The sequence below is a fragment of the Oryzias melastigma genome, linkage group LG17, assembly GCF_002922805.2.
Source record: "Oryzias melastigma strain HK-1 linkage group LG17, ASM292280v2, whole genome shotgun sequence".
Taxonomy (NCBI): Eukaryota; Metazoa; Chordata; class Actinopteri; order Beloniformes; family Adrianichthyidae; genus Oryzias; species Oryzias melastigma.
Genome location: NC_050528.1, coordinates 6,059,581 through 6,075,313, shown reverse-complemented (window position 1 = coordinate 6,075,313; position 15,733 = coordinate 6,059,581). Strand labels below are relative to the sequence as shown.

Sequence of the window (15,733 nt, the reverse complement as noted above, 5' to 3'; positions counted from 1 at the left end):
AATCACATCTTAGGTCAAGGCTGAACAGGATAAACATTTATTGAACACTCTAAAACTACATTTTTAAAACTTTTAAACCGTAACTTTTTTAGCATAATTATGAACTAGATATATAGCATTACCTGTGATAATGCTAATGTAAATACTTAAGCTGAATTTGGCCACTGAAGATGCTAGTGCTGGTACTGGAAATGCTGAAATCGATAGCTAAAAACATTGAAGCTAATAGCTGAAAACGCTAAAGTTGATAGCCAGCTAAAATATTAGCTAAACACCAAAATAGCCTAAGCAACTTAAAAAAGCCTAAATTAGCCAAAACAGCTAGTTTGTAGCTGATAAGCTCCAAAGGGCCTTAAAAAACTTTGTAAATTCGAAAATAGTCCAAAAAGCTACCAGAATGCCCCTTTTTTAAAACTTTAAAACTGTAACTTTTTAACATAATTATGAATAATAAAAATGTAGGAATATTAATAAATCAACTTAAACCTTGAATAATTTTCAAATTTTTACTCTCCATAAAAATAAATGTTGTCAAAATTATACAAGCTAGAAATAAGCTCAAGATAAAATCGGGCCATTGATAACAATAAAATAAAAGGATCTGGAGGGCCGGATAGAATTACCCGGAGGGCCAGACACATGTGTGTAAATGACATATCCTGTACTTAAATAGCAATTTTCTACATTGATAAAGGCCCAAAGTGCTTTATAGTCACAGTCTCATTCACACACTGATGGTGGCTCTGCTGTTATACACAGCGCCGGCCGACCTGTGACCACGAAGACCAACATGAGGTTTCTCTGCAAACCAAACCTGTAACTTTTAAAACGTTGGACAATCCACTAAATCTATAAGGAACCTTTAAAAAAAAAAGGCTACTGTATATTGAAAAAAAATGTTTTAAAACTATAATGAGGCAAAAAAGTATTTAAGAGCCTGAGAAAATCAATTTATTTATATTAATATTTGGTACAGTAGCCTTTGATTGTTATTACGCGTGTCAAACGTTTCCTGTAGTTTTTCAACAGGTTTGCACTGCAGGAGGGATTTTGGCCCACTTCTCCACACAGATCATCTCTAGATCAGTCAGGTTTCTTTTAGCTTAGAAACACAAAGTTTGAGCTCCCTCCAAACATTTTCTATTAGGTTTAGATCTCGAGAATGGCTTGGGCACTCCAGAACCCTTATATGCTTCTTATGGAGCCACTCCTTGGTTCTCCTGGCTGTGTTCTTCATGTCATTGTCATGTTGGAAGCCCCAGCATGACCCATCTTTAATGCTCTAACTAAGGAGGTTGTTCCCCAAATCTTGCAATACATGGCCCTGATCCTCCTCTCCTTATACACTTCAGTCGTCCTGTCCCATGTGCAAAAAATCCCCACATATCATGAGGCTACTACCCCCATGCTTCACATGACTTTCTCCCTCCTCTGGGTCATTCAAATGGTTGAGACGAGCCTGGAAATGTGCAGGTTTAAAGCTGGGGAACCTTCCGTGCCATACGTAATTTCCAATGTCTTAGTGGATTACCAACGGTAACCATGGAAACGGTTCCAGCTCTTTTCAGGTCATTGACCAGCTCCTCCCATGTAGTTCTTGGCCAAGACCTCGCTTTTCTTAGGGTCACTGAGACCCGACGAGGTCAGATCTTGCATGGAGGGAGATTGACAGTCATCTTCAGTTTCTTCCATTTTGTAATAATTGGTCCAACAGTGGATCTTCCTTCCCCAAGCTGTATGAGAATTCCCCCGTAGTCATTTCCAGCCTTGTCAACAAATTCTCACTCCCAAGTCGTCACACATTGACGTTTGGTTAAGGACTCCTTCCGCGTCCCTTTTGGATGTCCCCTAGTCGTTTTTTTAGACATACTGGCTGCTCCTATTAAATCACAGGTTCCCAACCTCTGGGCAGCAAACTACAACCGGTCCAGTACTGTGATGCACAGTGAGCCAGTACCCTAACCCGACCCCAGACAGGGTGCAGTACCAGACTTGAACCAGTACCAGACGCGGTACTGGGCACGAACCTGACACGAATCAGTACCGGATTAAAGTTAGGATACCGGTACTGGGTTAGGGTACCTGTATTGGACGTGTACCAAGGACCAGTTTGCATCCGGTACAATATCCAGTACCACATCCAGTACCACGTCCCAAGGGTTGCAGACCCTTGATCTTACAAACAGCCAGCACGTCAAAAAACGACGAGGCGGGGACACCCAAAACGTCAAAAAGTCCCTAACCAAACGTCAATATACGATGACTTGGGGATCAGAATGTGTTGACCTTGTGGAGGTCTACAACGTGTCTTCGGACAGCTCTTTGGTCTTGGTTATGTTAGTTGGAGTCTTACTGATTGTATAGGGTGGACAGGTTGTCTTTCTACCTCAAACAGGTGGTTCAATATAGGACAAAAAGTGGAGTGGAGATGGACTATGTAAAGGCGGAGCAACAGGTCTTTAAAGGGTCAGAATTCTAGAAAAAAGACATATATTCAACTACTTATTGGCAGCAGTGGCATACAAATACATTATTTAAAGAATCATACAATATGATTTCCTGATTTTTTTGGATTACGTTTCTCACAGTCAGACCCCTCCAGGATTTCTAAGCATGACTTTTTTGTCTACAGGTGGTTCGTGACTATTTACTCTATGACTTATTAAAGTTTAAAACCAGCTATATCATTAAATTGCATCAGGAATATAAATAACAGGCTATATATGTAAAACAATATGGTTTCCAATGATCCTTATGGTTCCTTATAAAGCTGCAACCCACCTTCAGATTAAGCTGTCGTACTTTTTCACATTTATGGTGATAAAAACCTGATAAACTAGAATTTTTCACATTAAAACACATTATAATGGCTTCCAGGTTTCAAAGAAACTCTTAAAATGACTCCATCTACAGGTTGGGTTATATTTTATAGCTCAAATGTTGTTCTTGCCTAAAGACTGTAATGAAAATTATTATTCCTAAATGACCAAAGCCATTCAGTCCCTGAAATACCTTTAAAGGGATTTTAGAATGTATTAATTCAGTTTTTTACTGTCTGGAAAGGTTTATCGACCAAAGCTGCAGATGTAGATACCATGAGCAATACAGCTCAAACAGGCGGATCAATTTCTGGCAGACAACCATCTTTTGACTCACCACCAGCATAAAAAGGGGGGTTTTAAAGCCTTTGAACAACTTTTCAATTGATTCTGCAAAGAAAAATGCTCCCATTTCCCTTGTCCTTATCTGTGTTTTCCTTCGCCTCCTGGTAGATCATCTACATGGGCTGGGTCGACGAGAAGGAACAGGACTCCGTTCAGGATCGAATGTACACACCTAAGTTCCTCGCTTTGAGGGGTTCCTCGCTCTTCAAGTTCACAGCACCCCCGGTAAGCCTTTTAATGCCTCAAAGGGTGGATTCAGACTGGAAAAATCTGTTGGTCTGGACCGAGTCCGCTTATTTAGTCCGGACTGAGTCCTGAACCTTATGTTTGGTCTGTATTCAGACTGCGGTCAAGCAGTATCTTCTGTTTCGAACCAAACAAAACCACGTGACTAAAGATCTCTTCAGTTATTGGCCAGGAATTATGAGGGCGGGGCAAAGCAATGAGAGAAAGATTAATAGAAGTCCTGCTTTTTGCAACCCTTGTCGAAATATTGCATTGCATTAAAAAAATATCGATTGAGAAAGAACATGTTAAAAAGAGACACCAGAGCAAGAATAGTTATTATGACAAACAGAATGACTGAGTTATATCAGTTTCTTTTTTAATAAAAGTCTTTCGACTTTATCGGTTTGTCGTTTCCGCTCCATCTTGGCTAGCTGAAAAAAACCGCTACAAGCATCAGAAGTGACTCTAAAAGCTCTTGGGAATTTGTTACACAAAAAAAGCCCTGGACTGACTCACTTGGGGGTTGTTTCACCCATACTCGCAGGCAAAAAAGAGTGCAAACAGCGCCACCCGGAGGTCGAACGTATATTACAGCCGTAGAGTTTTGGAACACCGTAGAGAATCAATGGGAAACAGGTACGAAATTTTAACCAAACACTCCGCGGCTTCCTCAGCCATGACTTGGCGGGTCAAGTGATGACCTTTGGAGGGCCAAATTTGGAGGACCAATTTGGGGACCCATGGTCTATGGTCTGAATACAACATTGGTCTGTGCTCAGAACGGACAACTGGGCCAAAACAGTCACTGTATCTGATGCATTATGGGATGTAAACAAAGTAGGAAGGAAGCAACCATACGCTGCAAACAAATGTGAAGCAACAATGAGGCACAGCAATATTTGGAAATTTGGTTGGATGAATGCAGGCTTATTACACATCTCTTCTCGTAATTCCTGGCCAATGACTGAAGATATCTCTAGTCACATGGTTGTGTTTGCAGGCTTTAGTTTAAAACAGAACTCTTAGCCGGATGTCAGTCTGAATACAGACCAAATGCAAAGTTTAGGACTCGATCCACACCAAATTAAGCAAACTCACTTCGGACCAAGGGACTTTTCCAGTCTGAATAGACCTTGAGAAAAACTCAGAGCGACCTGGAACTCAGTCCAATTGGAAATGAACAGAGACCACCTCGAAAGATGGATTTGAGAGGAGTTCCTTGTCACGGTCTTGGGTCCGCTTGGGTGCATTCAGACTGAAAATTTGTCCTGGATTATCGGGAAACCAACTGTGGTTCACTTTAAGCGAACCAAATGTGTCCAGTCTGAATCCACCCTGGAGAAACTGCTGTGTTTGAAAGCATGAGGAGGTCATAAAAATGTGCCCCGCATTGATTGATCTTTCGCAGGGCCGATGGCGATCGTGGAGCGTGTTTACATTTGAGCGATTATGACGAAAAGGATTAAGCTGTCGATGTTACTGGAGATGGGAAGATTGATAGATAGCTGGAATTGCCTCCCTCCATGTGAATGTGCTGATATAAATGGAAAATGCTAATGTGAGTGGATGGAGGAAGATAAGAGCCCGTGCGCTCTGAAGTCAAGACCAGCTTTTTTATTATTAATTAGCTCCTGTGTGATGAATATTTCCTTTCACATGGTGCGACGACGGTGGAATTTAACAGCAGATGCTTTGAAAAATTGAATTTGTTAAAGTGTACAAACTGATTTAAGTACTTTTTCCGCACAAAAGAGTTCCTTTTCACCCTTTTAAATTGATGTGACCTTTCCAGGTGACAACATGGGACTGGACGCGAGCGGAGAAAAGCTTTACTGTGTACGAGATCATGTGCAAGATTTTAAAGGTACGATTGTCTCTTTGTGTTATTATTCAATTCCCAGCACATTTTACAGAACGTCTCTCTCAGGGGTGTCGCTGGGAGAATATCAAGCAGCAAAGTCAATGTTCAGACTGCGTATGACTCCTGCTCTCCGCTTTTGCATGAGGTCCCGCAGAGACGGCGGGGAATGCTATTTCTTCCCCTCTGCAGCCTGGTAGCCACTTTGAATTTGAGAAATTTATTCATGCAATATCCAGGAACGCATTATGGCAAACTCCATTTATAGATTGGTGTGTAAGGCTGTGAGACAATACATCAAAGCAAACATGGTGTGTTAATAAGAGTCAGTACGGCGTGCTGGGAGGATGCCCGCCTGTCACCGTCCTCCTGTGTCATCTCAGGAGAATGACCTTCTGGACAAGAGGAGGCACTGCTTTAGCGTCCAGACGGAGAGCGGCGAGGACATGTTCTTCAGCGTGGAGCTGGAGTGTGACCTGCTGGTCTGGGAGAAGGCTTTTCAGATGGCCACATTCCTGGAGGTGGAAAGGATCCAGGTGGGACGTTCAGTTTCGTAAAATACAGTATTTTCCAGAAGTCGCAGGAGTCAAAAAATGCAGTATGAAGAAGAAAAGAAACATATTTAAGTCACTTTGGAGCATAAGTTGCACTTTTAAGAGAAATATCCAACATTTATGAACATATTTAACAAGCCCGACGTGGCGTTCCATTTGACACCGGACGCGATTCATGTATCAAATTCAAGTCCGCTGCCTCTTTTGACTTTAGATTAAATAACGCTCTATACTTGTCCAAAAATGTGTTCATAAATTCCATCGTGTGTGAAGACGCTGTCTGAAGTTTTTAGCCTCATCACTACACGATAGGGGTGTGTATTGGCAAGATTCTGACTGGGGATGTAACGAACCAATCAAGCCACGATTCAATTCAATTCACAGTTTCGAAGCCAAGTTTTTGATTTTTTTTTCGATTTTTTTGTTTTTTTCCCAACACAATGAATGAAAGGTATTTTAAGGCAAAAGTATGTTTTCTTTTTGCCCTTTACATAAAAACAGTCTGTTTTCTTACTGAAAGGATTCAATATAAACAAACATTTATACATAATCTTGAAAGGATCAAATCCTTTTATACTCGGTTTGTGTAGTGTTCCACGTGTGATGCAACCCCCCTCAGCCCCTGAGCACGCACTCGTACGCGTTTGCTCACTCGCACTTTGCACTTACGCACTCGCCCGCGCATGTGTTCGCGCACTCGCTCACTTGCCCGTGAGACAAAGGACTAAAGAGGGTTCATAAAAAGGAGCATGGCTCTGGGGAGGAGTCAGAAGGGAAACAGTCGCAAAAGCCTGAATTATGTGAAACTTTTAAATCTGAAGGAGCTGTGAGAATTTCCCAGGAGGTGGGGGGGGGGCGTGGATGAACAGCGCGTAGCCTGTCCGCGACGCACAAACACACAGGTGCACCCGCAACTCAGAGGCACACAAACACAGCGAACCTGCATGAAGAAATTTAATCTGCTCTGCATTTTTTGAAATTCACGCACAGGCCCAGACAAACCGATTTTTTGAATTTTCTGCATCAGTGAACATGTTGACGAGTTTGAATCGTTTTTTTAGCGATTCTCGAAGAATCGTTAGATCCTTAAGTCTGACTATTCTGATTACGATACACGTGTTATGACACAATACAATATATCCCAAGACAGTACAAGACAATATTTTCTTGGTATTTTAGGAAATATTTTAGTAGTAAGACTGAACTACATGTTTGGCTTTAAATAATTAATTAAATATCGCTTTGGCAGTATTTTCAATTGATATTATTATCACCAGATAAAGTGTCGCGATATTTCACTGAATCGATATTTTCTTACGCTTGGTTCACACTGGCTGCGGAAGCCCCATGTAGGCCCCGATGAAGACCTGCAGAAGCGCCGCAAAGTGACGCTTCCATTCGGCACCCTTGTTAAGTGTGTGGTTCACTCCAGACGCGGAGCGCCGCGGTCCTTACCGAAGGCTCGCGCAGTGCCGCAGATCATTTTGGCATCTGGTCTATTTTGTCGGTGTCAATTCTGGCCGGAAGTTACATCAACATACATGAGAAAATCTGGTTAATTTTTAAAATATAACCATGTTTTCACAATCAAACACAGCGATTGACAAATGCGATTATGTTTTTGTATCTAGACTGTAGAGATGGACATACAATCACATCACACACACACAGATCAACGTAGTAGGCCGACTCCAGAGCGGGGGATGGGGTTTTTTGGTGTAAAAAAACAACAAGAGAGAGGCGGAGAGCAGTTCTTCTTAGCAGAAACATGGGGTAATATTTTTAAGTTATTAATTTACCCATGCATGATGGCAAAAACAAAAAAAAGCTCTATCAGAAGCACCTGGTGTGAATTGAAGGAGAGAGCGGAGGCGCCGCACTCCACTCCGCTGTGTGAACCTAGCGTTACAACACTTTGACTCTATATCTCGTTTAAAATTCAAGGAAGATGTTGAGAGATCATGTTTATTTATTTTGTTTTATTTATTTAGCTCCACAAAAGCATCTAGAATCACGTCTCCATGTCGGGGTTCAGGAGAGTAATTTTTTTTTTCATTTTCTTACTGCGATGGTTACCTTCAAACCTGCGGGAGCTGCATCTGAATGACGTGTTTTTAGCTGCTCTTCTGTTTGTTTGATGTCTTGCTGTCCCGCATTAGTCCAAGGAGAGAAAAAAAAAGACAACAATAAAAATTTCTAAGAAAAACGTCAAAACTTTCATGAGGAGAGCGTTCGGATTCTCACCCATGTTTGTTTTGGACGGCACTTCTATGTTTTTGTCAGCAGCAAATACAGATACCCAAACCTACAGCGCCCTGTAGTGGTTGTTAGTGGGAAAATAAAGAATATTTGAGCCTATTTATGTTTAAAAAAAATCACAAATTAGTCGCTCCTGAGAATAAGTCCCACCCCTGGCCAATCCACACAAAAAAACGACTTATAGTTCAGAAAACAGAAATACACTCGTTTTTGGTTTTTGTGGTAACATCCCATCCTGCTCTTCCGCAGTCCAAAACGTACGCCTGTATCATGGAGAGCCACCTAATGGGACTGACGATCGACTTCAGCATGGGCTTTGTGTGCTTTGATGCTGCTTCAAAGGTGAGTGCAGGACAGCCCTGGATAATCAATATAAATATGGAAAGCAAATCCCCTCAGCGGAGGCTTTAGCAGTGCTGCTCGGGGTGTGATGAAACTAATTGTGACACTTCAGCCTCCTTCCTTTTTTTTTTTCTCGCTTTGTTGCTGCTAACTTATTCTGCACTCTGGGCTTTCTGGGACTGTGAGCACATTTGTTTTGAAGGCTGGTCTCCCTCCAGCGCAAACCTCTCACTCCAGCCTGCAGCTCGAATTGGCCTTTCCCCAAGTCTGAGAGCCGCGCAGACTCCTCCTCTGGTGAACATTATGTGGATGAGCAGGACACAAGAGCTGCCATATTGTTCTCTAAGATTTTGGCCCTAATTCATGCAGTGTGAAGCAACAATGCCCCCCTAAGGATCCTAATTATGCTGCCAGAGTATTGTTTATTGAGAGAAATGCACCGAAACACAATGTAAACTGGAATTGCAAACAATACGAGGAGTCGGATTAGTCAATAATTGAAAGCTGCTGTTGGCAAATATGAAAAGGCGTGTTGGCCTCTTTCAGAAACTCTGCAAGTCGAGCTGTAATCTACCGACTCTGAAGGCTGTGAGACGTTTCTGTTCATTTTACTCTGTTTACAGCACTATCATGTCACAGGGAGCAAATAACCTTTATTATAGAGGCTCTTTGTGTGTTTGATTGTGCAACTTTCCTTCAGCGATTGATTCATACGCACTTACAGGGACATGAATCCTTACAAACGTAAGGCGATAACCGCCCCTATAATTTGATATATTACAACATAAAACATGTAAAGAGGAGTCGTTTTATGAAGCCTTTCAGTCGTAACTTTCACTCCTCTAAAGTGAGATCACGTTTTAGAGCTGAATTTAGAAACCCACTCCGATCTTTTGATCTATTTTAAAATCGTTTTTAGAAAGAGCAAAACTCTGCAGATCGATACGTATCGCGATACCCTGCTCACGATACAATATGTATCGCCATTTATCTGTGCCAGAACAATTTTTCAAGATTTTTTTTAAAGTATGACTTAGAAAAAAAACACTACCTGAATATTCATTGAAATAAATTAGTAAAACATATTTCATGTACTGTTCACAACAGGAACTGTATGTTATATATAACATAACTTTAACCCTTAAATTCATGATGCTTTTGAGGTTGAAGTTTTTTTTATGTGGTTCATTGCATTAAACATTCAACATTTCACAATCTTTAGATAGTAATCTACATCAACCAAAAAGGAATATAGGCTGTTAAATACCACTTACACAGAAACAAAACTTAACATTAAGTTGACTAGTATGGCAAAAGCATAAAAAACAAAATTTTGACCAAATACTCATTCATATGTACAAGTTCATAGACATATACACGCACACTATATATAAATATATTACAGCTGCATACATAAATATTTACTAAAATTGAATTTCCCTTGATCTTTTTTTTTTTATCAGTAACCTACATTTTTTAAGAGTATTGACTAATTTCAGGTCTTTATTTAAATAATTCCAAAGTTTTGTACCAAAAACAGAAGGACATCTCCATTTTACATCTGTTCTCACCCTGCACGACTAAAACATAAAATTACCTCTTAAATTATGTTTGTCTTGTCTCTTACGAAATGATGAACTCTCAAGGGCAAACTATTTTGAAAGGCACCAATGGACTCCCGAAAACCAACTTTATTTATTAATCTAATTGGTCTTTTTTGGAGTCTAATTATTGGATCAATACTTGTTTTGAATAATTTCCCAAAATTAAACTACAATACTGAAAGCATGGAAGAATTAAGATTAAATAAAAAATATGCCAAAACATTTTGTACTCTGTGTTCTTTTAGTTCTATATATTATACCTATAAGGCTTTAGATACTTTGTTTTTTATATAATCAACATGTGGCTTCCAATTAAGCTGGTGGCCAATAATGACTCCAAGGAACTTTGTTTTGTAAATTAAGAAATTATGAAGTTATATTATTGACAAAAGTATTGTGCCTCGTTAAAGAAAATTTGTAACTGTAGAAAAAAAAATTGTTAATAAAAAAGTTTTGTACTTATAATTAAATATTTGTGCGTTTGTGAAAAAAAATGTAACTGTAGAAAAAATGTGTGCGTCTGTAAAAAAGTTTTGTTCATGTGAAACACTCCCTGCGAGAAACATAAGAAAAACACAAGTTATATATGAAATATTTGTTCTTAAATGGAACAATCAAAAGAGTCCGATTTCTTATTTTTCAGCATAAAAACAATAAGAATTGAATGAATCTGGATTAACCAGTAAGGTTCCAAAAGTTTGATTGAGAACAGAAAATGCCATTTATTTCCAAAATTGCTAAGTGTCGCTTACTTTAAACCGCTTTAGTGGCCTTAACTGTGCTTTATATTTAAAGGGAAGAAAAGGTCAATTCTTTCCAGAAACATGAAAGTGTGATAGAGAATGGTCAGAATGAAGGAGGCTCAGTGTTTTGTGCTGCTAACTAGCGTTGCGCGTTTTAGGTGGAAAACAAAAGTAAGACACATAAATAAGTAACTAGATATCGCCATATCAGCATTTTAAATTGATACAAGTATGGCGAAATGAAGTATCGCGATATATTGTTAAATCGATTTTTACCTACACCCCTAGTTCTCAGTTTAGTCCAAATCACAAAAACTGACGTTTTCTATTTCATAGTTTCTAGTGCTGGGTTTATTAAATCGATTTGAATCAATCTAAGCTTAACAGATCAATAATTGATTCATAAAAGTAGAAATCAATCTAACACATGAAGCTAAAGTCCGCTAGCTTGATGCTAACGTCTAATGGGGTTTTCAATAGGACGGCTAATGCTAACGCTCTGTCGACCTAAACATACATTGCTAAATGAACATCTTTATAAAGTCAAAGGCATTAATTCTCCACACTCTTTTAAGGAAATATTTATTTAAAGTAGCCATTTGGGGTCTAAAACATAATTTTTCTTTTATACTTTCTTCTTCTTCTGGAATAAAGTGTACTGCTTTAGCGCGATCGCCACCTAGTGGCCAAACTGAAACGCCCTCCAGGAGAAGAAGAACAATGTTTACAATGTTAATGATCTTTATGTGAACTGTGTCAGATTAATATAAATATGTTTAAAACATATATAGGTTATTACTTTCATGCTGGGTCTCCGCTCGTTTCAAACAAAAAAAATCCTCACAAATGCAACTTTTAGCTTCATTTTCTTAATAATATATCCTAAACTGTGAGAAAAATGGTAAAAGAACGTTTAATTTATCAATTTATTTGGTAATTAAGCCACAAAAACATGAACAAATACAGTACAGCAACAAAATACTTGAATTTTTATTTTAGTAACATAATTCTAGTGACTTTAAAACAAAATAAATTATTTCTTCAATTATTTGAGCTGTTTTTTAAAATGTTTTTTGCTTTTATGCTTTACAGAACGAAGACATTCTTTTTGTTGATGGAGTTTCAAAATCCTCTCAACACATTTTTGCAGTATTGTTTGCTTTTTACTTTAAGTAAACCGAAGAAATATTTTTACTTTGATGGAATTTTTCTTGCAAGATCCATCATAAACCCTTTTTTTTTAGAAACTACAGTTTTTGTGAAGCTCCGACACATTTTTAGCTAAAAAAAAAAAAATAGATTAAAGGCAAAATGCCAGAAAAATGGATCATATGTGTGGTTTTGTGTATTATTTAACTAGCAGGGATTCTCTTTGATGTTTTAGTAAAACTCACATTAAATGTATAGTACCTGGCATCACATTTTATCCAAAAACAACACTTAAATCAGTTCTTAAGGGTTCCCAAACAAAAGAGTGGAGGAGCAGAGCAGAGCATGTCCATTCTTAGCCTCCTCCTTTATAATGAGTCACTTTGACAGTGGTGTCTGCCAGTGGGATGTCAGCTGGAGATCCTCGGAGTTTCCAGAAGCCTCCGTGCTTCTCTTCCTCCTCTCTTCTGTGATTGTTTGATTGGATTGGGATCTGGAGACGGAGTCTCCTTATTAGCCCGGAGTATTTTACAGTTGTGGTTGTAATGGTTGTGAAAAACATCCACATAAATCTGGGCCGCACATTTCTCAGCGAAACATTGGATCGTTACAAGATGATAACTGTTATTCACTTAAACTGCCGGTGGTTTTATTGATGTGGTAATTGGTGTTTTCTGTAGGGCAACAGTTGAATCATTTATAATGTGCTGTTTTTACTTCTTGCTTCTTTGAAATTGCACCTTGCTGAGCTTTTAACCAGAAAACAATTGTGAAGCCACATGAATATATGAATACCAATGTTTTATTCACTTTAGCAGTAAAACGACAATAAAAAATTGTCTTAAAGAGAAAATATTTTTCATTGAGGTAAATTATGTTCAGATGTTATATTACTATAAACATGTATAAAACATCCTCTATTTGCTTTCATGCACTTTAGTCTCAGTGTTCAAACATAATGTCTAAAAAATATAAATTCACAAGGAAACGTAAGTCCAAAGAAATGATCTCACCAAAACGTTTTGCGGTTTCCACCCTGAATCCAGATTTCTTGGGATTATCCTTTTTTTATTTCTTCCTGGTTCCCTCGTCGGGCTGCCACGATTAGTCGACTAATCGACGACTAATCAAAATTAAAAATAGTCGATGACTAATTTAATAGTCGATTAGTCGTTACTTTATATTATATGAAGTCAAAGTGTAGTAAAGTTAAAAGTTATAATGACGTTCTGCTAGCTTTTTAGACTATTTTGGCATTTATACGATTTTTTTAGGCTGTTTTAGAGTTAAGCTAATATTTGAGCTACATGCTAGCTATTTTGGCTAATTTAGGCTGTTTTTGTTTTTTAAGCTAGTTTGGAGTTTAGCTAATATTTCAGCAAAATCCTAGCTATATTGGCTAATTTAGGATATTTTCAGTTATTTAGGCTGATTTGGAGTTTAGCTAATATTTCAGATGCATGCTAGCTGTTTTGGCAAATTTAGGATTTTCTTTTTAGTTTTTTTAGTCTAATTTGGAGTTTAGCTAATATTTCAGCTACATGCTAGCTGTTTTGGCAAATTTAGGATTTTCTTTTTAGTTTTTTAGGCTAATTTGGAGTATAGCTAATATTTCAGCTACATGCTAGCTGTTTTGGCTAGTTTAGGCTGTTTTTGTTTTTTTAAGCTAGTTTGGAGTTTAGCTAATATTTCAGCTAAATCCTAGCTATATTGGCTAATTTGGGATATTTTCAGTTATTTAGGCTAATTTGGAGTTTAGCTAATATTTCAGATGCATGCTAGCTGTTTTGGCAAATTTAGAATTTTCTTTTTAGTTTTTTTAGGCTAATTTGGAGTATAGCTAATATTTCAGCAACATGCTAGCTATTTTAGGTAACTTAGGATTTTGTCAGTTTTTTAGGCTAATTTGGAGTATAGCTAATATTTCAGCAAAATCCTAGCTATGTTGGCTAATTTAGGATATTTTCAGTTATTTAGGCTAATTTGGACTTTAGCTAATATTTGAGCTACATGCTAGCTATTTTGGCTAATTTAGGCTGTTTTTGTTTTTTAAGCTAGTTTGGAGTTTAGCTAATATTTCAGCAAAATCCTAGCTATATTGGCTAATTCAGGATATTTTCAGTTATTTAGGCTAATTTGGAGTTTAGCTAATATTTCAGATGCATGCTAGCTGTTTTGGCAAATTTAGGTTTTCTTTTTAGTTTTTTAGTCTAATTTGGAGTTTAGCTAATATTTCAGCTACATGCTAGCTGTTTTGGCAAATTTAGGATTTTCTTTTTAGTTTTTTTAGGCTAATTTGGAGTATAGCTATTATTTCAGCTACATGCTGGCTGTTTTGGCTAGTTTAGGCTGTTTTTGTTTTTTTAAGCTAGTTTGGAGTTTAGCTAATATTTCAGCTAAATCCTAGCTATATTGGCTAATTTGGGATATTTTCAGTTATTTAGGCTAACTTGGAGTTTAGCTAATATTTCAGATGCATGCTAGCTGTTTTGGCAAATTTAGAATTTTCTTTTTAGTTTTTTTTAGGCTAATTTGGAGTATAGCTAATATTTCAGCAACATGCTAGCTATTTTGGGTAACTTAGGATTTTGTCAGTTTTTTAGGCTAATTTGGAGTTTAGCTAATATTTCAGCTACATGCTAGCTGTTTTGGCAAATTTAGGATTTTCTTTTTAGTTTTTTTAGGCTAATTTGGAGTATAGCTAATATTTCAGCTACATGCTAGCTGTTTTGGCTAGTTTAGGCTGTTTTTGTTTTTTTAAGCTAGTTTGGAGTTTAGCTAATAATTTAGCTAAATCCTAGCTATATTGGCTAATTTGGGATATTTTCAGTTATTTAGGCTAATTTGGAGTTTAGCTAATATTTCAGATGCATGCTAGCTGTTTTGGCAAATTTAGAATTTTCTTTTTAGTTTTTTTAGGCTAATTTGGAGTATAGCTAATATTTCAGCAACATGCTAGCTATTTTGGGTAACTTAGGATTTTGTCAGTTTTTAGGCTAATTTGGAGTATAGCTAATATATCAGCTACATGCTAGCTATGTTGGCTAATTTAGGATTTTTTTTGTGTTTTTTTTAGGCTAATTTGGAGTATGGCTAATATTTTAGCTACATGCTAGCTGTTTTGGCTAATTTAGGATTTTTTTTGTTTTTTTTTTCTAGGCTAATTTGGAGTATAGCTAATATTTCAGCAACATGCTAGCTATTTTGGGTAACTTAGGATTTTGTCAGTTTTTTAGGCTAATTTGGAGTATAGCTAATATTTCAGCTACAAGCTAGCTGTTTTGGCTAGTTTAGGCTGTTTTTGTTTTTTTAAGCTAGTTTGGAGTTTAGCTAATATTTCAGCAAAATCCTAGCTATGTTGGCTAATTTAGGATATTTTCAGTTATTTAGGCTAATTTGGACTTTAGCTAATATTTGAGCTACATGCTAGCTATTTTGGCTAATTTAGGCTGTTTTTGTTTTTTAAGCTAGTTTGGAGTTTAGCTAATATTTCAGCAAAATCCTAGCTATATTGGCTAATTTGGGATATTTTCAGTTATTTAGGCTAATTTGGAGTTTAGCTAATATTTCAGCTACATGCTAGCTGTTTTGGCTAATTTAGGATTTCCTTTTTAGTTTTTTTTTTAGGCTAATTTGGAGTACGGCTAATATTTCAGGGTCAAATTCAGCTGACAATGTTCACACTAGCATTATCGCAGGTAATGCTATATATCTTTTTTAGGCTAATTTGGAGTATAGCTAATATTTCAGCTACATACTAGCTATTTTGGGTAACTTAGGATTTTGTCAGTTTTTTAGGCTAATTTGAAATATAGCTAATATTTCAGCTGCA

General features: G+C 37.5%; 1 protein-coding gene across 3 annotated transcripts in view; it reads left to right on the top strand.

The window, feature by feature from the left end:
• The window catches only part of sntg1 (syntrophin, gamma 1), a 187,382-nt gene that overhangs the window by 165,531 nt on the left and 6,118 nt on the right, over window positions 1-15,733 (top strand). For all 3 annotated transcript variants that reach the window (XM_024274265.2, XM_024274264.2, XM_024274263.2), the window contains 4 exons: window positions 3,273-3,389; window positions 5,185-5,256; window positions 5,634-5,786; window positions 8,313-8,405. In XM_024274265.2, the coding sequence (XP_024130033.1) occupies window positions 3,273-3,389; window positions 5,185-5,256; window positions 5,634-5,786; window positions 8,313-8,405 (435 nt within the window). The remainder of the gene's footprint in view (window positions 1-3,272; window positions 3,390-5,184; window positions 5,257-5,633; window positions 5,787-8,312; window positions 8,406-15,733) is intronic.